This window comes from Catharus ustulatus (assembly GCF_009819885.2).
Source record: "Catharus ustulatus isolate bCatUst1 chromosome Z unlocalized genomic scaffold, bCatUst1.pri.v2 scaffold_26_arrow_ctg1, whole genome shotgun sequence".
NCBI classification, from domain to species: Eukaryota; Metazoa; Chordata; class Aves; order Passeriformes; family Turdidae; genus Catharus; species Catharus ustulatus.
In genome coordinates, this window is record NW_024879445.1 from 730,709 (window position 1) to 753,302 (window position 22,594).

The window sequence follows — 22,594 nt, forward strand, 5'->3', positions numbered from 1 at the left end:
GCAGCCTGTGCAGGGCTCACCACCCTCATGATAAAAAAAACCTTCCCTACATCCAGTCTAAATTGCCCTCCTTCATCTCAAAACCATCATCCTCTGCTTGTGCTGTGGAGTCCCAAGTTAAATTTTTACTTACCCAGCTGGGACATACTCAACCCTTCCCACCCCACTTCTGTCCTGTTCTGAACCTTTCCCAGTTTGTGTCTGTGTGGGAAGTCCACAACTAGTCACAATATTCAGGATATTTCACAGTGTAGCTGCCTTGTTCACCATGTTCTGTTTCTTCCCCAGTCAGTCCTGTATTCTGATTTGCCTATTTTGGCATTGCTGAGTGCTGGGATGGTGTTTCCATGGACCTTTTCCTGGGATCTTTCATCATCCATCTTTCCACATGAGAAACTAGGAGTGTTTTTCCTCACATGGGTGGCTTTGTATTTGTGACTATTAATTCAGTTTGCCATCTTGCTGTCCACTAACCCAGGCCTGCTGAAGTTCTTAATAATGGATCCCCATCATTACTATCTCAAATAATGTACAATCCTTGTCATCCTTTGTAATGCCTGTCCCAGTCCTTACCAGAATTCCCTGATGAGGTCCTTTGATGACTTAGTTTCATTCTAAGAGCTGACAGATGGCTCAGTATTCCAGCCCTGTTTCCTAGCTTTTGATCAGATTTTTTTTTTCCTTTCTCATCTGTGGAGTGACTCTTTTCATTTAACTCCTAGATGCTTATGCATTTCCCTAAATATCTGTCAGAATCGTTGTGAAAACCATTTTTTGTTGCAATCCAAGCACCTGTTGAACCTTTCTGAGAGCTCCTCTGGGTTTACAGGAGATGCCATGCTTCACAAAGACCATCTGACTGCTCCCGAGCACACCGTGCTAATTCGGATGTCCACTAATCCTGTTCTCATTATAGCTCCTGCTAATTGGTGTGATGCAAGCATGAAATGCGTTGGCTCAGTAGATCTCCCTGGAAACTTTGAAATGAATCCTCAGCCCTGTCATTATTCCGCTCTCGTGCTAATTTCACAGCGATGGGACGTGGATTTCCTGCCAGGAGTGGTGGCACAGCGAGTCCCAGCGTGGGGGAATCTTCCCTGGCAGAGGGGAGCATTCTCCTGCCCACCAGCGTGCTGCTGGCAGAGCCATGGAATTACAGCATGGTTTGGGTTGGGAGGGACTGTAAATCCCATCCATTGCCATGGCAGGGACACCTTCACTGTCCCCAGAGTCCAGCCTGGGCACTGCCAGGGATCCAGGGGCAGCCACAGCTGCCAGGGAACAATTCCTGCCCCAAATCCCACCCAGCCCTGCCCACCCTACAGGGAACAATTCCTGCCCCAAATCCCACCCAGCCCTGCCCACCCTACAGGGAACAATTCCTGCCCCAAATCCCACCCAGCCCTGCCCACCCTACAGGGAACAATTCCTGCCCCAAATCCCACCCAGCCCTGCCCACCCTACAGGGAACAATTCCTGCCCCAAATCCCACCCAGCTCTGCCCACCCTACAGGGAACAATTCCTGCCCCAAATCCCACCCAGCCCTGCCCACCCTACAGGGAACAATTCCTGCCCCAAATCCCACCCAGCCCTGCCCACCCTACAGGGAACAATTCCTGCCCCAAATCCCACCCAGCCCTGCCCACCCTACAGGGAACAATTCCTGCCCCAAATCCCACACTGCCAGGGAACAATTCCTGCCCCAAATCCCACCCTGCAGGGAACAATTCCTGCCCCAAATCCCACCCAGCCCTGCCCACCCTACAGGAACAATTCCTGCCCCAAATCCCATCTAACCCAGCCCTCTTCTTGTTGAAAGCATTCCCCATCTCCTGACACCATGCACTGTTGTAAAGAATCTTTCTCTCTGAGGGATTGCTGCCTTCTCCCCCAAATATTTCCCTCACCTCCATGTTATAAGGGCATGACATATTGCTGGCTTTTCTAACTATTGGGATAAATGCTGTATGTATAATGTTAAAATAGCTTTTTGTATGAATATAGGGTTTTTTTCTCATAACAAAAGTTAGACATATATTTTTTAGAAATAGAATGCTTAAACTACCCACTTAGTTAAAATAACAGCCTGTAAACATATAATAAAAACCCTACAACTAACACAACAATTATCAACTATCGACTATATTATCAATTCTCAATTATCAACAATCACCAACTGCAAAAAACCAAAAGCACCACCCAAATTAAAAAATAAAATTAAAAAAAAAATTAAAACCACAAAACAAAAAACACGCATGCTCTGAAAAAGAAAATGCAAAATTAGCCATGCTAAACATTTCCCAAAAAAAGTTAAACTAGTTAAACTATGCACAAAAAACTATAAATATACAAGTTAATGTATTGTAAAACATATTTTAAAAAGTGTTCCCAAAACAACTTACCACTCAACCATTTTAACCCCTTACTTTATGTGCATCTCCTATTACCTTTTTATTAAATCTTTTAAATTTTACCAAACAGTAAAAAGTTTTTTTCACACACACATGCATCCTTGCCCACTTATTCCCTTCTAGAGATGCTGCCTTCTTCCCAGCATTTCCCCTTCTTTTCCTTCCACTTCCCCAGCATGTAAGAAATACAGAATATGCATTTTGTTTTGTGTTTTAGAGGCTGGGCAAAATACTGTCAGTAGAACACATCTGAAAACTTCATGAGTTAATGTGTCCTTGGATAGCATAAGCTGCTTTGATTTAGGCTGCAGTTTGCTGCTTTTCCTTCTGGGATTACTGAGGAGTTTTCAGTTGCTGCAGTGATTGTTCTCTTTTGCTCAGTAATTTACTTGCATTTCAGGTTGCACACGGGCTTCCAGATTCTGAAATGAAAATGTCTATAGAAGTCAAGAGCAAGAAATATTTTTAGCTTGTCATGTTACGTTTCAATTAATCACCTCTGCCACCTTTTCCAGCATCAAAGATTTGCAACACACCCTTGCAAACATCAGGCACTGCATGTAAGCCTTAAATACATGGCAAACGATTAAGCTTTGGAAGTCATTGAAGACAGGCTTTTGTCAGGGCTCTTAATGTTTTGGTAGCAGTCTTGGTACACTGACAATTTTTATGCCATTGTTTTCCATCTCTGGTTTCCATTCTCATCAATACTGATGCCTGTAATTTTCTTTTAAACTTACTGTCATTGTCCTGGCTTGATAAGTTAAACCAGGACTGCGATAAATCGGTGAGAAATCAGGAATTGAGAAATCAGGAAATAGCACCCAGCGAGATCATGGCACAACTAAGTTTGAAAATGACAATTTTACAGTGCATTACTATAAATTATTTTTATGTTTAGTAAGGAAAGCTTAGGGCAGGGCAGGTATCTGTTGCCACACCACACACACCATTTCAGAGTTCACAGGACAGTTTGGTGTCACCCCTTGGAATGTGATTTACCTGCTGGCTTGCCCTGCTGGTGGGAGGGTGGGATATCAAAAGCACTGGATCAAAAGCTGGCTGGATTTACAAGGAACTGAAGCCCTCTGTGGAATAATTGCCAGGTGACATTCCTCTGTGGGAATCTTGGTGGGGTTTTTTTTGGTGGGTTTTTTTTTTTTTGGTTTTTTTTTTTGTTTGGTTGGGTTTTTTGGGTTTTTTTTGGTTTTTTTTTTTTTTTTTTTGGTATGGTTTTTTTGAGTTGGCTTTTGGCTTTGCCTTCCTTGGCTGTCACTCATGCCTTCATACCTGTGCCAGCTCCCTCAGCTTTCCCTCCTTTTTTTCCTCAACCCTTCCTTGAAGAGCTCTGCCAAAGGTATTCTTGTGCAAATGAAACCTTGCCATGTCACCTGTGTGTACACCTCAATGCTGGAAAGACACCTTGGAATGAAATTGCTTGTTTTATATCAAAACACAGATTGTTCATATTACCTTCTACGAGCCCAGTGGTTTTCAGAATAAACATGAACAACAAAAGTCCAGCAGAACTTGAAGCACAAGTGCATTCCTGGTGTCCAACAGATGGGATAGTGATGGTGATGAGGGTAGTTAATGTAAATATGTGCTACAGTGCTTAAATATTTACTGTTTTCCCTTCAGGAAAAGGATGGTGTGTCTGCAGAAGGGTATTTTTCACCTGTACTGTGCTGCAGAGATGTGCAAGCTCAACTGTTTGGCATTGAATGGCAGTGCTAAAATTACATTGTCTCTGTGTAATTATATATACAGGCCCACTCACATACATCATTTACTGGAGAATGTAATAGTGCATCACAGATACCGTCTTATTTTCTTGTAGTAAATTATTTTTTTAAATGAGCAACATTTATGTTGAAAAGAGAACTCAAAGATGACTTCGAGATTCTTTTTAGAGGCATGTTATGATATTTTTCTTTCACTTTGCTTGCTCTAGAGCTGGCTATTTCTGGATAAATGAAGTGAGAGCTGGTGCTGAGGCTAGAATGCAATATGCTTGTTTGAGGGTCTGACAGATGTAGGTGATTTCAAAACAAATGCCTTCTGTGATTTAGCTCTCCTTGCCGTTGGGCCAGACCTTAGAGTGGCTGCCCTCTAAGTTAGTTTAAATGCAGGCATTTTCTTGGTCCAAATGTGTGTTTCTGGCGTGCCTGTCCCCATGGAAACTGCACACCTCCGAGTTTAAATTCTGTGACATGAGATCACTGCAAGTCTTGCTTTAAAGAGGTCTGAGTTGCTGCACTTCAAAAGTAGGGAGGACTCTGATATTGTCTCTCCCTTTAACTTGAATCCCCACACAATGGGATTAAATCCAGTGCTTGTCTGCACTTGTGTCTTTATTCTAATTTTATATGTAACAGCTTTATGAAACGCAAATAACTTGTTACATAATATGCAGTGCTGAACAGTGTGATTTATCTTTAAATATGCTTTTTTAAAATAGACTATTCCACTCTATAAACAGAGCACATTTGTGTGTAATCTTGCTGCACTTTTCACTGTGCTGTAGGTTATTTTCAACTGCACTGTATTGTTGTAGAAGTTTTTGTCTTTCACTGCTATGGAGAATCCTATGAATCTGATTAAATGTATTTTTCTTTCCTATTCATGGCATTCAGGTTTAAGTGACATGCTCTGTTGAAACCCCACAGGTTATGAGATTGTTATTTTATTCATTTATTAATCCTAATTTGAGTTCTGGAGGAGTTTAATTTCTGGAACTTAATAGATCTCAGCCTGAACTTCCGATAGTTAAAGCCTGTTAAATGTGAATGCTGCTTCTGATTTGGCCTCACCTCTGTGGTGGTTGTCTGTAATCCTGCACTTCTGCTGGTCTTCTGCATGAAGAATGCTTGGTACAGGTGTAGTGATGTCTAACAAATTAATGCAACGCACAAGTGAATAATCTTCCTCCTGGAATGCCTTTTTTTTGTGTGTTCATGGTACTCAAAAGGAAGCCAAATGTACCAGGGCTCGAGTTTGGCTGCTGGAGCCCAGACAGGAATTTCTGTTCCCCGTGCACAGGTGGAGATGGATGAGGGATAGGGGAGTTCTGGGCAGTGAGGACAGTGGTGAGATCCAGAGAGTTTAGTCAGAATTGCTCCTGAATGGCCTCAGACCCAAACCCAAGATGTTTTTATGACCCTCACTGGTCCTGCTGCCTGTGGAAATCTGGATTTCTAAAGGGTGCATTTGAGGCATCTGTGGATATTAAAGGTGTGTGTCTAGTAGAATATTTTCTGACCTATTTTCATCTGAGCTGGAAGAAGTCTTTTTGCTGCCTGGCTATAAGTTGGTACACAAGCTGTGCAAAATAAGATTGTAAATCACTCTCCCTGTAGGAAATGGGAGCTAAGGTAGATGCCTGGTGGTTATCCCCTCCCCACCAGCTGAATCTGTTAATGCTGCATTCTGAGAGCAGCAAAAACCTCCATGAGAGTTCTGTGGAGCACACCTGGGCACTGCCCTTCACACAAGAAATGCCAGTGGGGGTATGACAGTTTTTGGGTGAATAGCATTTTCTGGTGAAATGCAGTTATGGGTGAGGCTTCTTGAGGCTAAAATATGGAAGAGAGAACTGCAGGCACCCTACTGTATTTCTGTTATTGTACTTGGCTGTAGGAGCTCTTTAGGGAACTGTATTTTGTTGTCTTGGATGTGGAAGTTTAAGAACAATAACTTAGCAATAAATACATTAAAGCTATTACTTTGATACACGGGGGAATATTGTCAGGGTAGTTTAGACTTCAATCTGTGTTTCAGGACTAAAACTTAAAACACATCTTCCTAGGGCTGGCAGCACATTGGGCTGGGTACAGAAAGGTGTTTTTTATTTGCTGGGCGGGATGTTTTATGTGTTTTGTATCTTTTCTTCAGTTGCTTTTTGTTGATTTTTAAAATTCTATATATTTTTAAATTTAGGAGTCTCTGACCCTTTTGTCCCCCTTTGTTTTAATTTGCAGCATTACTTCACTGTTCTCTTTGGCCATGAGGGGCAGAAGCCACTGGAGCTGCGTTGCGAGGATGAGGTTGATGGAGATGAGTGGGTAGAAGCTATTCACCAAGCAAGGTATGAAACTCAATTTGTGACCCTCTGATCCATTTTGTTACAGATAAATGGATATTACTTTGAAAATCTAAACCCACCTTCCAAAAAGAAATAAATGTTAACATGTGGTAGTTGCGTGTTGTTTGCAATTCATGAGTATGTTATGGGAAAAAAACACCTTTACCATTCAATGCTTGTTTCACTGTCTTTTATCTTTCATAAGCAATTGGGCTGCAGTTGAAATTAGTTCAGGAAGAATATTATTTTATTAGAAACAAGCCCTAGGATTAGTCTTCTGCTAGAGACAAGTCTGTCATGTGAATGAGGAAAGTAATGATATGACAGATGAATAAATGAATTTTTCCTTGAAAACTAATTTTCCTTAAAGAGAAGTAAGTGTAAGAGAGAGGCGGTCAAGCCATTTAGGATGATGAAGTGTGACAAACAAAATTTTGTAGCTGAAATTCTGAACCACCATTTAGAGGAAAGGGACGTGGTAGGAGCCATGCATTAGTCTGTGCCCGAGGAGAGGTCTGTGTGGCAAGGGGCCACGGTTTAGGTGCAATCCACATGAAAGTCGTCTCGCTGAGGGCCTGAGGAGTGTTGTGTGGAGACAAAGCCACTGCTGAAATGCACTTTGTGCAGCCTCCTCCCATCCACACTCACCCCGGCGAGCCTGCAGTGCCATGGTAACGCACAAGGAGCCAGGCAGCTCCCGAATTGCTTAGGACACGAGCCATGTAAACAGAAGCGATTCTGCTTCAGAACTAAAATGGAACACGGGCAGCCTGTGGTTTTTAATTTAGAGCTGGTGAAATGAGGCCCTGGGCCTGCAGGCCTGGTGCGGCCTGGGCAAATCTGGGGCCTGCGGCCTCCCCTGGAGCTGGGCCGGCCTGGGCCACGATAAAAAAAAGGGGTTAAACACTTCCAGCCTGGTGCCTTGGTGCATGGAGAGATCCCTGCAACAGAGGCCAGACAGAATTATTAAGGAATGGTTAAAGGAATAAAGCAGGGATTTATTAAAAGCCCTTCCAAGGATTCACTTTGGGCAGTGCAAGAGCCAGGCCATGGCTACACCCAAGCTGGATCCCAGTCAGGATTTTCACACTTTTATCAGTTCTGTTCCATTCCCACATTGGGTTCATTGTCCAATCCCAGCCCCAGGCTCTGCAGTCCCACCCTCCCAGATTCTCTCCTCCATTCCCTGTTTGCACTTTTTGGGGCTGGAGCTGCAGCGTGTCCTTGGTTCTGGGGCTGGAAAAGGATTGTTGTGTGTGCCTGGGCTGGGAGAGAACCTGGAACACTTTGTGTGGAGTTCAGAGTCACCAATGCAGTGCAGAATGTGGAAAATACAAAGCTGACCCTTAAGGCCATCTCTGGTGACCACCTCAGTCCATGCTCAGGGGTCCCTGTGCTGCTGCAGGTTTGTCCCTGGGCTGGCACAGCTTTTGCCTTGGAACAGAGCCTAGACAAGACTGAGAGAATTAAAGTGGGTATTTATTAAAGGCCTTCAGTAGATACACCTTGGGCAGGAATCGTTTTGTGGGACCAAAATGTGAAGACAGTAGCTAGCACTCCGTATGGAGTTTAGAGTTATGCACTAAAGCAGTACAGGATTTGCAAAGTATGAAATCTAAAATCCTAGGGCATGCTCCTGACATTGAGTGAAGAGGGGAGCAGGGTTTTTTGCCTCGTGCTTGTGGCATTCAGGCACAGCAGCATCCTGGGGTTCTCTTTGAAGCATCAGTTTCGTTTTATTACAACCTTTCCCTGGCAGGAGGGGACACACAAAAGGGATTTGGGATCTGCTCCAGGAGCAGGGACAGGAGCAGAGGGAACAGCTCAGGGTGGGCAGGACAGGCTCAGGGTGGGCACAGCAGAATTTCCCCATGGAAAGAGGGCTCAGGGATTGGAACTGCCCAGGGAGGGTTGGATTCCCATCCCTGGAGGTGTCTAGGAATTTCTGGGGGAATTACAGGGCTGGGGACAAGGTGGGCATCAGGCACAGCTGGGACTCAAGGCTGGGAGGGATTTTCCAGCCTAAATGATCCTGGGATTCTGGGATCCTTGTCCATTGCCTTGTTTAAAAGGCAAAAAGGATGTGTGAGTAAGAAAGGTGTGTAAGCAAAAAAAGCTTCCTACCATGAGGTAAATATTTTTGTCCTTGTAGTTCAGCCTGTAAATGTGTCACACGTGAGTTTTTGAGGTAGAAACTGACACGGAATGAAGGCAGTGATAAACAATACACAGCTGAAAATACTGAGAACTTGTGAAGAAGTTGGCTGTGACATTCAGGGTCAGGGTGTCTGACTCCTGACTCCAGGAACCTGCAAATGTAGGCTTTGCAGGACAGCTGGGTCTCTGAGTTAACTAAGATAGAATTTTTATCTCCATCCCTTTTGCTTTTAGACTGTTTCCACTTTATTTAGGCCTACCTCCTGATGACATTGAGCCATGGACATCTTCATGAGGGACAGTCTCATGGTCTTATGCTATTTCGGGGTGTTCTTAATCCCCTTTTCTGCATAAATTTAAATTGGGACTAAATTTAAATTGCTCAGGGAAGTTTCCCAGGGATACCAACATGGCTTTCTTGTGTTTTCTTGGACAAAATTCCAACAAGTGACAAAACAATTGTAAAAATTAGTTGGCAAGCATGGAGTGTCATTTCCTATTGTGGGTTACCTACGTGCTCTGATCGTTTTCTACACAACTGGAAACTGCTTTTGTTTGCTTTGCATTGTGTTGAGCAGAACAACCTGGAGTTTCTAATTACTTACTAAACCATGGGGTCTTTTGCTGAAGATACATAAGAAGAGGCTAAAGTAATATTTTTAGAGGGTTGTGTAAGACTTTTCTTGCCAACTTAATTGAGCAAAATAGCACAGATTTTCTTTAGGGGTTGGATTTTGCCTGTGTCTTGCTCTAGACCTTTTCCCTTCAGTTTATCTGTGCTTTTGACAAGCAGGAGAAGTTTTGGCAACTTCTTAAGTGCCACTGTTGACTTGAGCCTAACCTACGGTTTTTGATGGGAGCAGATGAATGGCATTTTGTGTAGCACTTTGAAGGTACTTTTTTGTACTCTCTATCTCAGGTGTCTTGGTTACAAATTGTAGGAGGCATTGAGAAGACTGCCACTGCTCTTATATCGAAAACAGACCTGGGAACATCTTGTTCTCTGTGAATATGCTGCTATTTGAGAAATATGTAATTGCTTTCCAGAGGGTCTTGTCCTCACAAGGACCCGTGGTAATCTCTGTGTTAGCTGAGACAATGCAGCTGAGGTAGCTGAGGCTTTTTGTTTTCTTAGATGGATGTATAGAAAATCTAATTTTGGACCACTTTTTTTTTTTTTTTTTTTCTTTTTCTTTTTTTTCTTTATTTTTTTTTTCCCTTTCTCTCTCCAGGACATGTTTGTAGCCATCAAAATTTCTTCCATGTCTTATTTACTTTTTCAGTTATGAACAGTGTTGAAAAAAGGGTGCCCCAATCTCAGACCTCATGGTCCATTCTGGGTAAATAAGAATTTCATTTGGAGGCCAGTACAGGATTTTTACAGGATCTTTTTCTGTGATGCTGTCCATTGTTTCTGTCCATAGAGCCCTCTCCTCACAGGGGATATTGTTTGGCTTTGGAGCAATAACTGGGATATTTAACCCAGTATATTTTAGTGGAACCTCATTATCACTTCCTCATATGTACTTACTTTTCTTCTCCTTCCATTTTATTTGAGTTTTCACTATTTTGGTTTCTCAGTTATATCCAGACTGGCAGAGCATGATTTGCTTCTTCTGACATACATTTTTGGGCAGGAGGATTTATTCCTGGCAAAGCCTAATTCCTCTGCCAGTGGCTGCATCTGGAAGTCCTTTTTTTGGCTTTGTTCCAGAACTTGCTCTCTTATGAAAAAATCTGTGTCACCCTCAATACCCTGAGGTGTACTTATCACTCTCTCTTACAAAATCTTCAATATTCTAAGGCTTTTTTGCATTTAGCTCAAAAACTCTTATGCTTTATTTTTTTTTTTTTTTTTTCATTTGGATGCAGTATTAGTAAAATTTATTTGACTTCTCTACTTCAGCTTATTCCAAATTCTTAAATTTACCATGTGTGGGAATTAAAACCCTTCTTTCATGCAGGCTCAAGTATGAACTTAATTGGGAAACTGATTTGAAAAGGAAATATGCTTTTTTTAATTTATTGCCAGCTTAGTTTTAATCAATCTCATTCCTCCGCTGCACAGGTGATGTGGGAGAAGAGTGGTGAGGAAAATGAGAATGCTTCTTTCACGTGGGTCACCGTTCAAAGTGTACGAGGAGCTACTGCCCTCTAACTGGCAATTTAAAATTAAAAAAAAAAAAAAAAACAAACAGAAGCAAAAAGGCTTTCCCTTTGCAGGCACTTTTTGCTGTGTTTTACAGTGTTTTGCAGGTGTTTGTAAGCTCAGTGTGGCAGCTCAGATGCCTTGCTGTCAGTGAAGCTGTATTAACTGAAGCCTGGTTTTTAGGCTGTGATTAACATGATTTTTTTGGATTTTTTGCAAGTGAGGCAGAGGGGTGCATCCAGTACAAACACCAGTGTGGGCCCCCCAGAAATCTCTGAGCTGTGCAGCTGTCCTGGACCTCCATCCCCTTGGAGTGGCTGCCTGGAACAGAGAATAGGCAGAATTAAAAGAAAAAAGTGGGTATTTATTAATGGCCTTCCATAGGTACAGTCAAAGCCTCCCAGAGGCTACACCCAAGTTTTTCACAGAATTAGAAGTTTGATAATTTACATATCAGATTTGGGAACTGCTCTAGGAGCAGGGACAGGAGGCTGAGCAGCTTTAGTGCAATTAGCATGGAGTGCTCCTGGCCTCATTTTGGGACAAAACTCTAAAATATTTGCTGGTAGCACTACTGGAACTTTGGTCATGGCTTGCTGCCAGAGCAAGGAGACTTCAATAATGAGGCTGTGGTTAAACTTTCTCCAGTTTTCCTACATTTCCTGAGCATGTCAGCACAAACGGTGCAGGAGTTTTTCTTAATTCTTTTTCTTTTTTTATTAATTTCTTCCTCTCTCCACGTGGCAGGTGGTGGTCAGAGCTTCTTGAAATACCTGGTTTGAGCCCTGTCTGTACAGATGATGGTACCAGTCAGGTTCAGCCTCAGATTTCAGGATGTTTTATCTCTTTATGGAATTGCTCCCCTCAATAAAATATTAATACAAATTCATATAAAAGCTGTGGTTTTCAGCAGTTGTTTCTTTCTATTAAGTGATACCCCAGACACAAAACTAGACCTAGGCTGGCTGCTTGCAGGTTGTTTTATGTATTCTTCTGTCTTCTTTTGACTCCTGAACATTTTGGTACAATTCTCTCTTCTTCCTACATGTGGATTTTTTTATACATGTCAGTGTTGATACCCTGTCCTCTTGTAAGGCTGCTGAGATCACTCTGGATATTCAGGTTAACACATTTGGACATGGTGATCTCTACTCAGGCATGCAGAGAGATGGATGGAAAGGGCTGTTAGAAGTTTATTCCAAAAGCCTCTGATTTTTCGTTTCCCAGCAGTAGTTTTGAGAAAGAAAATGGATTTAGCCTGTTATGTTAGTGTAGGTGTACACAGGCTTTTCTAACTAACTCTTCCTCATACTGCTAATTATGGGAGTGCAGGAGATGTTGTTTGGTTTCCAGGCTGAGCCTGACATTTTAGACAGCCAAAGCCACCCTGCTGAATTGCTCTAGGAGCATCTCAAAAGAAAAAAAAACCTTCAGTCTTCCCAAACAAAGTTTCTTGTTCTCCAGTAAAACAAAGCTGTGGAAGTCCAGCTTAATGCATTTAAAGAATCCAAGAAATAGACATAAATTTCTTCCAAAGGAGGAAACAAAGAAATGAAAGAAAGGCACTGTGTGTAACAATGTCTTGTCTCCTACATCAGCAGTTTATCCTTTGTGAGGCTGTGTCCTACTATTTTCCTGCTGTTTTCCTCAGTTAGAGCAAAACAGAAGCAAAACCTGTCAAATTCTGTATTGAAAACTGTTGGCAGCAAAACTTCTAGAATATTTTGACAAGGATAAATAGAAAAAGAGGTTGTTTCACCTGTTTGGATTTGGTTTTAGGTAGGGAAGACTGCTTATAAATGTACATCAAAGCATTTTATTATTTATGTTACATATGCAACATATGTATCTGTGTTTTTATCTTAATAATGTTGTAAAACAATTAGTGCTAGCTCAGACACTATTAGTGCTTTTAATTCAGACTCTTTTTAGAATGTGCAAATGCCTTTTAGGATGTGAAGAGATGAAGTGCTCTGGTTTCTGAAAAAAAAAAAAACAAACCCAGGATTCTTGCAAAACAAAACAAATTATTATTGAAAAATGGTAAAGAACAATTCTCATACTTCACTGCTGTTTCTTGCACAGCTGAGTGATAAGAGGATTGCTTCATGACAGATTTATTTATGTATGTTTTTTATTTCTTGGAAGAGGTGCCCTGACCTTCCTTTTTCCAGTGTATTGTTTACTTCTGCAGTAGTCACAATACAACAGCAAACGCAATAGAATTAAATTCCCTTTTTATTCTTTTTATGATTGGTACAAGGAGGAAGAACTTTTACTTTATGACAGCTGTGGGAACTTACTCTAATTATTTTAAATCCAAGCTTGTTTTCCAGGTTAGGTGTTGAATTCAATAGCTGTGCTTAATATTGGCCCCCTCCAGTGTGTAAGTGCACTAACACTGATTGAAATACAAGTAAATATTTACAGGAAAACCACACTGCAGAGGATGCACATTACTGCAATTTTAAGAGCCTCACAGTGTTTAATGGCAAATGTTCATTGTTTTATGAGTGCTATAACAAGCAGGAAGAAATTCAAAAGGAAGAGAATTGCAATCCAAAAGTTCCTTCTGTTAAATCCTGTGCTCAAACTCAACAATAGAAAGAGACACCATGTCAAGTAGTGAGGGGTCCCTTGTCAATGATTCAGACTTCCATTCTGCTGTGTTTTCTTTGGTCTTTATCTCATAAATCTGCCTGACTCTCAGAGGAACAACCTCCCTAAAACCTGGGGTAAGAGGCAGCCAAGTGTCTTGATTTTGCTGCTTTCAGGGTCAATCTGGTGAACGTGTTGCACAGAGAAAAATTGATTTCTGCTCTACCTGAAGCTCAGAAGCATTTCTGACATGGTGCTCTGATGGTGGCATCTAATTGCCCCAGGGATATTGTCTCTTTTCAGGGAAAACTGCCCCAGAGCTGAAAGAAAGTCTTCACCATGGTTCCTGATACTGATTAGACTAAAGGCATTTATTTCAGTAATCTTAAAATGGCCTAAAGAATAAAACAAGTGTTAGCACAGTGAAATGACAGTTTTGATGGGAATTCTTCCATAAAGAGATCTGGCAGATGGAGAGAAATAGTATTGATGAAGTGCTACATGCTCCCTCAAGTCATCCCAAAAAGATGGGAAAACATCAAGACCTTAAAATAAATAAAACAAATAGATTCCGCTGAATTCTTTGGCTTAGTGTGAGAATTAGAAACTCATTAAAAAATGCAGTTATCTAGCTGGATACTGTGGAACTGGGTACAGTGCCATAAAAAGGATATTAAACTCCCTGAGTTTGGGTGGTTTGGTGGTTATGATTTGGGAGGTTTACAATCAAGCTGCAAGTTATAACTTAAGCCAAACAAATGTGGCTCTGCAGGATTATTGCTGTTGTGTCCCCATGTCCCATGGGGGTGTTGTGATCCCAGGAGCAGAGGCTGGGCAGAGTTAAAGGAATAAAACAGGGATTTATTAAAATGTGAAAGCTCAAACTTAAGGCATCGTTTCCCCCTGTTTGAGGCTTGCAAGGCCTCTAACTTGTTGAGTATCTATTCTAAATATCTACTAATCATAGGTATTTAATTATGGATAAATAAATAACAATAGCAAATTTCTAACAATAGTAAATATAATAATAATAATAATAGTAATAATAATAACAATAATAATAATAATAAATATCTGACAATAGTAATGTTTTGCACAGTCAGCTACCCTGCAAAGAAGAATAATTATTATGAACAATTCTTTAGGCACAGAAGAGAAATAATTTAAAACATGTTCTCATCTGCACCAGTTCCTGTTTTTTCCAGTTGTTTCAGGAGCAGAAGCCTTCTTATAGTGATTTTACTATACAAATCCTGTACCTGGCTGTTTTTAGTGACCTGAGCTTTTCTCTGCAGCTACTCAGACATCCTGATAGAGCGGGAGGTGCTGATGCAGAAGTACATCCACCTGGTGCAGATCGTGGAGACCGAGAAGGTGGCGGCCAACCAGCTCCGGCACCAGCTGGAGGACCAGGACACGGAGATCGAGAGGCTCAAGTCAGAGGTGAGTGCCAGAGCCCCCAGGGAACACTGCCTGCAGCCTTCTGCTGGTGCATGGCTCTGGGGATGCCCACAGAGGCTCCCTGGAGCAGGGGCTGGCAGAGCTAAAGGAATAAAGCAGGGATTTATTAAAAGCCCTTCCAAGGATTCACCTTGGGCAGTGCCAGAGCCCAGAACTCCACCCAAGCTGGATCCCAGTCAGGAGTTTCACACTTTTATCAGTTTGAGTTTATTGTCCAATCCCAGCTCCAGGCTCTGCAGTCCCACCCTCCCAGATTCTCTCCTCCATTCCCTGTTTGCACTTTTTGGGGCTGGAGCTGCAGCGTGTCCTTGGTTTGGGGCTGGAAAAGGATTGTTGTGTGTGCCTGGGCTGGGAGGGAGCCTGGAGCACTTTGTGTGAGTTCACAGTTATATCCCAATGCAGAATGTGGGAAATGTAAAAGATAAAACTGAAGGCATCACCTGCCCATGCAGGGGTGGAAGGGGATGGATTTTAAGATCCTTTCCAACCGAAACCATTCCATGATCCCACAAAATCTTGATCTGGATGAGTCCCCTTGGTTCTGCCATCTCCTCCACGTTTATTCCAAGCCTTCATCCATCCTCAGCCTCTTCCATTTGACATCTGAGGCTCCACACTCTCGTTCACCCTCCCTTGGATCCACATCTCCAAACCCTGCCCAATCCTCCAGCATCACCTTGTAGCAGAAAATCAACTGTTGGCACTTTTTGGGTGCAGCATGTCCTTGGGTCTGGGGCTGGGGAAGGATTGTTGTGTGTGCCTGAGAGCCTGGAACACTTTGTGTGCAGCTCAGAATCACACACCAATGCAGGACAGAGTCTGGAAAATAGAAAGCTGACCCTTAAGGCGTCAGTGGTATTCAGTATTTCTACACTATGCTGTGAAAAATGGCAGAGCCCAGTGAGCTTCATGTATCACAGTCCCCCAGTAACTCCTTGGATAAATAATTTTCTTTGAAATACCGTGCCTCTTGAGCTGATTGGGTTACTTTTCCTGTCAGAGCATTAAAGATGACACACTGCTTTGCAGAGTGGGTGCCACTGATTGCATTGTTTCCTCCCTGCCCTCAGCTTGGAGTTTGGCTGTGATGGTGTTAAAGACTGTTCCAGACTGCTCTGATTCCCTGGATGTTGCTAAAAACCTTGTTGCAGCCCCAGGCTGACAAAGCCCAAAAGGCACAGTTGGTTTTGGGGGGCAGAACCTGCTCGTTCTGGGTCCCTCTTCAGCTGGACAGGGATTTGTGCTCCAGTCCCTGTCCCCAAATGTGTGCTGGTCATTCTGTGCCCCTTCCACAGGCTGGGGGAAAGGGAAATTGTTGTTCTGTTAGGGTTTCATTATCTCGAGGAAGCATTTAATGACTGTTTGGTTTTGTCAGATTGTAGCACTGAATAAAACAAAGGAAAAAATGCGACCTTATCAAGGCAACCAGGAAGATGAAGACCCAGATATCAAAAAAATTAAGAAGGTAAACATGCTTGCAGGGAGAAGGGTGGGATGAGAAGTGTACTTCTGTATTTTGGTCTGTCTAGTTTTATTTATTATTTTTTAAGTATGGTGAAATAACAAGTCTTGCTTTGCCCTGCCCCTCCTTAAATCTCTTCAATTATATATATATTATTTCCATATTTAATCTGATGATGTATTTGCATGAAATCCTTTATGGAACATGTCTATTTTGTGTCTTTGTCTGGGGTGTGCAGTTTGAGCCAGGGTCAGCACTGAGCTGCTAACTTGGTGTGAGTTTTCCTTTTTTTGTAGATTAGCCATTGTGGAAGAAGCTGGGAATGCCCCTTTTAGTAGCAAGGGAGCTTTGAATCTGTGTGCAATTCAACTACATTCTGCTTCTTGGTAATTTTGACAGTTGGGCTCCTAGTTTTTTTAAAAGTTATTTTTTTCAGAGCAAACTGATACCAGCAAAATTTTTTCACTTGTCTTTCAAGATGAGTGATCTTCACACCAGGATCAGGGCACAGACACAATGAAATTTCCTTGACTGGATGTAGACCTCTTCTGTAATCTTTGATCCACTTGCAGCTTCAATAGATATGCTTAGCTAGAATTTTCCATGACATAGAGGTGCTTTTTAAGAATGCCAGAAATCTGTGTTTTTGACCTTGTTTGCTGCCTTGGTGGGTGATGCCAAGCAATGTATTGGTACACAGTTTTAAATACACGTGCCAAGTGTTATCTGTTCAAAATTGGAATGCAAACTGAGCTTAAAAACTCGTTTAAGAATTCTGCCAGTAATGATGTTGAGTCTGTGTTGGAATGGGTTACCTGGAGGTATTGCAGGACACTTTTGGGGTAAAAGAGAAATGTTTTAGGGGGAGGAAGAAGGAACTGCACTCATGCTGATGGGAAGGGGACAACACTCCAGCTTGCAGTGAAAGATTCTGTTTTATGTATGCCATGCTTTACAGTCTGTTTCCTGGCAACAATTATGACCCTTAACAAACAGAAATGCGAAATATATTTAATTACAGAACAATTATATATCAATAAGGGAACATTTTTATTTCTGAGCAAAGACTTTTAATTTTGAGGGTTATTTCTACAGCGAAGAGGTTTTGATTAGCAATGTGGGTTTTTTTTCTTACTTTCTTTTTTTTCTTACTTTCTTTTTCTGCATGATCCCTTTTTAGGTTCAGAGCTTCATGCGGGGCTGGTTGTGCAGAAGAAAATGGAAAACCATTGTCCAGGATTATATTTGCTCTCCTCATGCAGAGAGCATGAGGAAGAGGAACCAGATAGTTTTCAACATGGTGGAGGCTGAGTCTGAGTACGTGCACCAGCTTTATGTCCTGGTGAACTGCTTCCTGCGGCCCCTGAGGATGGCAGCGAGCTCCAAGAAGCCTCCCATCAGCCACGACGACGTCAGTAGCATTTTCCTCAACAGGTATAGGGGGTTGATTTGGGAATTTTTTGTTTCTGTTTGTTTTGGGAGGTTTTTGTTCCTTTTTTTTTTACCTCCTTTTTTTTTTTTCTTTTCTTTTTTTTTTTCTTCTTCTTTTTTTTTTTTTCCTCCCTGTTTATTTTGTTTGGGGTTTTTTAGAGGTTTTCCTGATGGCTTGTTCCCATTCTGATTCAGCTGGCCCCTGGCCCCTGTCCTGGCTCTGGTGGTGTCACTGAGCCAGACACGTTTCCAGGGCTGGAAGGCAAAGGTGCTGCAGGTGATGCTGTTGGAAACCAGCATGACCTCCTTACCTTCCTACATTCTGTGCTAAAGGGAAAAAAGGGACAGATGGTGCCTCTTGGGGCAGCTCTCATAATTTCCTGTCACCTTTCCTACTTCTTTTTTTTTCTCTTGAGAGAGCAAAACTGGACTTAGTGGCCTCGTGTGATCCCAATAAGACCTCGAGGATGAGAATGTCAAAGCTTCTATTTTCTGTTGTCCTGCCTAAGGAGCCTCATTCCCTCTCACTTGTCTTTTCCCATCCTGCAAAAAGAGAATTGTTCTTTCATTGGGCATCCAAGTGCTGCTGTAATGAGCATGTTCAAGCAGCCCAGGAGGCATCTAATGTTACATACAGCACTGGGGCTGCATCCAAGCCTGCCCCAAACTTCTGAGAAATGGAATATGTTCCTTTAGTCATGAGGCAGGTTTCCTTTCCCTTGTTAGAATATGAATGCAGTGTTAGAATATTTGTGTTGAATACCATGAGATTTTTAGAAGCACTGAGCTAGTATTTTTAAACAATGCAATAAAAAGAAGTGCTTATTTCCATAACAATAACTGTCTTCTGTTTTTTTTCTAGCCAAGTGCAAAAGAGGAAGAGATGTTTCTCTATGAATTATTAATCAGAAAATAAAACCAGAATTGTCTTTTTGTTTGTTTAAATACTTGTTTTTCAGTGAAACAATCATGTTTCTTCATGAGATATTTCACCAGGGCTTAAAAGCAAGAATAGCTAACTGGCCTACCTTAATTCTAGGTAAGTTCCTTTATTTTCTGTGGGGGTATAACTTCCATATTTATTTTTGAAAATTCAGTAGGGATTTTTAAAATTTTTTCCTAAAGACGTGGCTTCTTAAAAGTCCTTTTTGAAGGGAGTGCATTTGCAGAGTTAAAGCCACAAGATCAGGTGTAGTGGGAATCTCATGTGGGCAGTAATGGTCTGGTTATGAGAATTCCTGTGCCCTAAGCATTGATTAAACTCATATTTTTGGTAATACTATCTGACTGTTAGGTAATCAGAACAACCATTACTGGGCAGGTGAAAGGGCTGTGTTTAATGTTTTCTAAATTGCCAGTGTTTTGGAAGCAGAGCTGATTATAGTAATCCACTTCTGGAGAAAACACAGCTTTCTTTCAAAATGCACTTTCCATACATGGGTAGCTGGGAGGAAAGAAAAAAATGAACTTTCTCTGCTTCTTCTAGCTGACTTATTTGACATTCTGCTGCCAATGCTGAACATATATCAAGAATTTGTTCGGAATCATCAGTATAGCCTACAAGTGCTGGCAAACTGTAAGCAAAACAGAGATTTTGACAAACTCCTGAAGCAATATGAGGCCAACCCAGCATGTGAGGGCAGAATGCTGGAGACTTTCCTCACCTACCCCATGTTCCAGGTACTCCCTGTGTATTTTTGTGTGTATTTGGTTTTAATGTTTAATGTAGATTCACTTTATGCTACTGACACTGCAATGGATCAAAGGCTCCTCTTGCTTAACTTGAAATACTCTCCTGAAAATTTTAGTTTAGTTTATTTTGTTGTTGCACCAAGACCCTGCCTGTAGAGATCTCTTCCCCAGCTGTGCTGGCTCATCTTTGTTAAGTCAAAAATACTGAGGGGGAGTGTGGGCTGAGGATGGCACCAAAGAAAGTTGATAAGGATCAGCTCTTGACTTAGGAGCCCTCATTATAAATCCAGAGGGAGGTGAAATTCAGTAACTCAGAGCAGCCAGCAGCACCTTACTGGGAATTCACTTTCTCCCTGCTTTGGTCTCGAGTGACTGGGTGTTTAAAAAATGAAAAATAAACTGTAAAAGTTCTGAAAACTGTATTTACCCTCCTGATATTTTGCTGTGATCTGACTGGGGTAGACATTTCCAGCTGTTTTAAAAGTCTGTGGAGCACTGGCCAGATAAATTTGTGTCTTTTTCATTTAACCTGACATTTTACTCATCAGAGGAATAGTGAACCCCCTCAGTTTGTGCAGTTATTGGCAAGCCAGATAGAGAAAAAAGTTTAAAAAGGCACATAAGTGACACTTATGTTGGTGGTGGTTGTTCATATTAGCCTAGGGAGCCCCTAGCACCTGCAGAAATACTGTTTTACTTTTTAAAGTGGTATATTTAAAAGTTTTTACGGAGTTGGGTTTCTTTGAGTTGAGCTGAGACCAGGTCAGGGGAGGTAAAGAGATTGTCCTGTTCCTGTGTGAAGAGGAATGTTATTATGTCATTGCTGATGACTTTCCACATGAGCATAATGTTGCCTCTCCTCCTACATAAATCTTGTTGTGTCAGACTAGTTATGCTGCACCATCACTTGGTTCTGGTTAAAAGCTCTGAAGAGTCCTCCTTTCTGTGGTTAAAAGCTCTGAAGAGTCCTTGTTACCCTCTAGCCTTTAATAGTCAAATGCTGGACATTCTTCCATCTCCTTTTGTGCAACGTGAATTTTCTCTGAATGAAGGCAGGTCACCTGGTATTTTCAATGTCAAAAGAAATTTGCATACTCATAATGTATTAAAATTAAGGGAAGGTATATATGGATTTACTGATATTATGCCTTATTGGTTTCAAGATTCCCAGGTATATTATAACACTTCATGAACTTTTGGCTCACACACCACACGAGCACGTTGAGAGAAAAAGCCTTGAATTTGCTAAATCTAAACTAGAAGAACTTTCAAGGTAAGATTTTTCTACCTTATGTCTGATAATTTTGAATGAAAGATTTTGAAAAGAAAAGCCAGCTTTTCTTTATTTTTATTTGTTTTGCTCCTTTTAAAAATATATATATTTTGAAGAAAATTATCAAACCCAAAACAGAAGATAATGAAAAATAACAAAAAATATCTCAGTGTAATATTTTGTCTGTTCTATTTTTTTTTTTTTTTGTTTTTGATAAATTTAAATCAACAAGTGTCTCTTTGTATTTTGGTTAGGGAAGAATCGAAATCACTATAGAAACCACCTACTCCTGGGTTATGAACAGAGCAGTTTTCTTTACATAAAGAAATTTTATTTTTCTCATTTTAAAGAGAGAAAAGGGCATTTTAAATAAACATGGTCTTAGGAAGTGCTTAGTTCTCTATCTGAGTTATAATTTTTGTGTGCTAATGTGAAAATTGACTTTCATAAATGCTTCAAATAATGCCAAATAAGCAGGAAGTAAAGTTACATTCTGAGAATTGATGCTTCCTGTGGAAACCTGCAAAATTAAGCTCTTCCCTGAACCCCCAGACCTTTCTCAGATGTTCCTCTCATCAGCCCAGTGAGAAATGTGCTTCTCCTCTCTGGGAAATGCAGTTTTCTGCTGTGAACAGAGACCATGAGTGAACTCCAGGATATAAATATTCAGTGTCTGGAGTATTCACTAAAGATGTGCTTGGAGAATATTTAGTTGTAAAAGATCTGCACGAGTAGATAAATCAGCTTTGGGCTGGCTTTATCTCATAAGTCAGAGTTCATTGCTGATCCAACTGATTCATCTCCAAACACTCAGAACTGGAGTCTGAGACTGACTGATCCTCTCTGCTCACAAATTCAGTGTAGACCATAAATATAAAAATAAAGGGACTCATTTCCATCCCTTTAATGCAGTTCTGAGGGAGGGGGAGATCCCAGAAAGTGCAGTCCAGTCCCAGTTTAGGCAAATATCATTACAAGATCATATATTAAAAAAAGAAAGAATCTGTATTTTTCTCCATCTGGAGAGGATGCTTATTAAAAAAAACCAGTAAGACAAAGGAAATGGTGAAGTATCAAGGCTGTGGATGTTGGGGGAAAGGAAAGGAAAGGAAAAAGGAAAGGAAAGGAAAGGAAAGGAAAGGAAAGGAAAGGAAAGGAAAGGAAAGGAAAGGAAAGGAAAGGAAAGGAAAGGAAAGGAAAGGAAAGGAAAGGAAAGGAAAGGAAAGGAAAAAAAGGAGAAAATTCAGGAAAGTTCAGGAAAGGAAAGGGGAAAAGAGAAAGGAAAGGAGAAAGGAAAGGAAAGGAAAAGAAAGGAGAAAGTTCAGGAAAGGAAAGGAAAGGGGAAAGGAAAAAGGAGAAAGGAAAGGAAAGGAGAAAGGAAAAGAAAGGAGAAAGTTCAGGAAACTTCAGGAAAGGAAAGGGGAAGGGGGAAAGAAAAGGAAAAGAAAAGAAAGGGGAAAGGAGAAAGGAAAAGAAAGTTCAGGAAAGGAGAAAGGAAAGGAGAAATGAAAGGAAGAGAAAAGAAAAGGGAAAGGAGAAAGGAAAAGAAAGTTCAGGAAAGGAAAGTTCAGGAAAGGAAAAGAAAGGAGAAAGTTCAGGAAAGTTCAGGAAAGGAAAGGGGAAAGAAAAAAGGAAAGGAAAGTTCAGGAAAGGAAAAGAATGGAAAAGAAAGGGGAAAGGAGAAAGGAGAAAGTTCAGGAAAGGAGAAGGGAAAGGTGAAAAGAAAAGGAAAAGAAAAGAAAAGAAAGGAGAAAGGAAAGGAAAAGAAAGGAGAAAGGAAAGTTCAGGAAAGGAAAGTTCAGGGAAGGAAAAGAAAGGAGAAAGGAGAAAATTCAGGAAAGTTCAGGAAAGGAAAGGGGAAAGGAAAAAGGAAAG

General features: G+C 41.3%; 1 protein-coding gene across 4 annotated transcripts in view; it reads left to right on the forward strand.

Annotated features, from left to right (window-relative positions):
* The window catches only part of RASGRF2 (Ras protein specific guanine nucleotide releasing factor 2), a 110,860-nt gene that overhangs the window by 21,536 nt on the left and 66,730 nt on the right, over positions 1–22,594 (forward strand). For all 4 annotated transcript variants that reach the window (XM_033086459.1, XM_033086460.1, XM_033086461.1 and 1 more), the window contains exons 2-8: positions 6,393–6,499; positions 14,696–14,843; positions 16,237–16,326; positions 17,504–17,757; positions 18,714–18,793; positions 19,241–19,434; positions 20,610–20,719. In XM_033086459.1, coding sequence (XP_032942350.1) covers positions 6,393–6,499; positions 14,696–14,843; positions 16,237–16,326; positions 17,504–17,757; positions 18,714–18,793; positions 19,241–19,434; positions 20,610–20,719 — 983 coding nt within the window. The remainder of the gene's footprint in view (positions 1–6,392; positions 6,500–14,695; positions 14,844–16,236; positions 16,327–17,503; positions 17,758–18,713; positions 18,794–19,240; positions 19,435–20,609; positions 20,720–22,594) is intronic.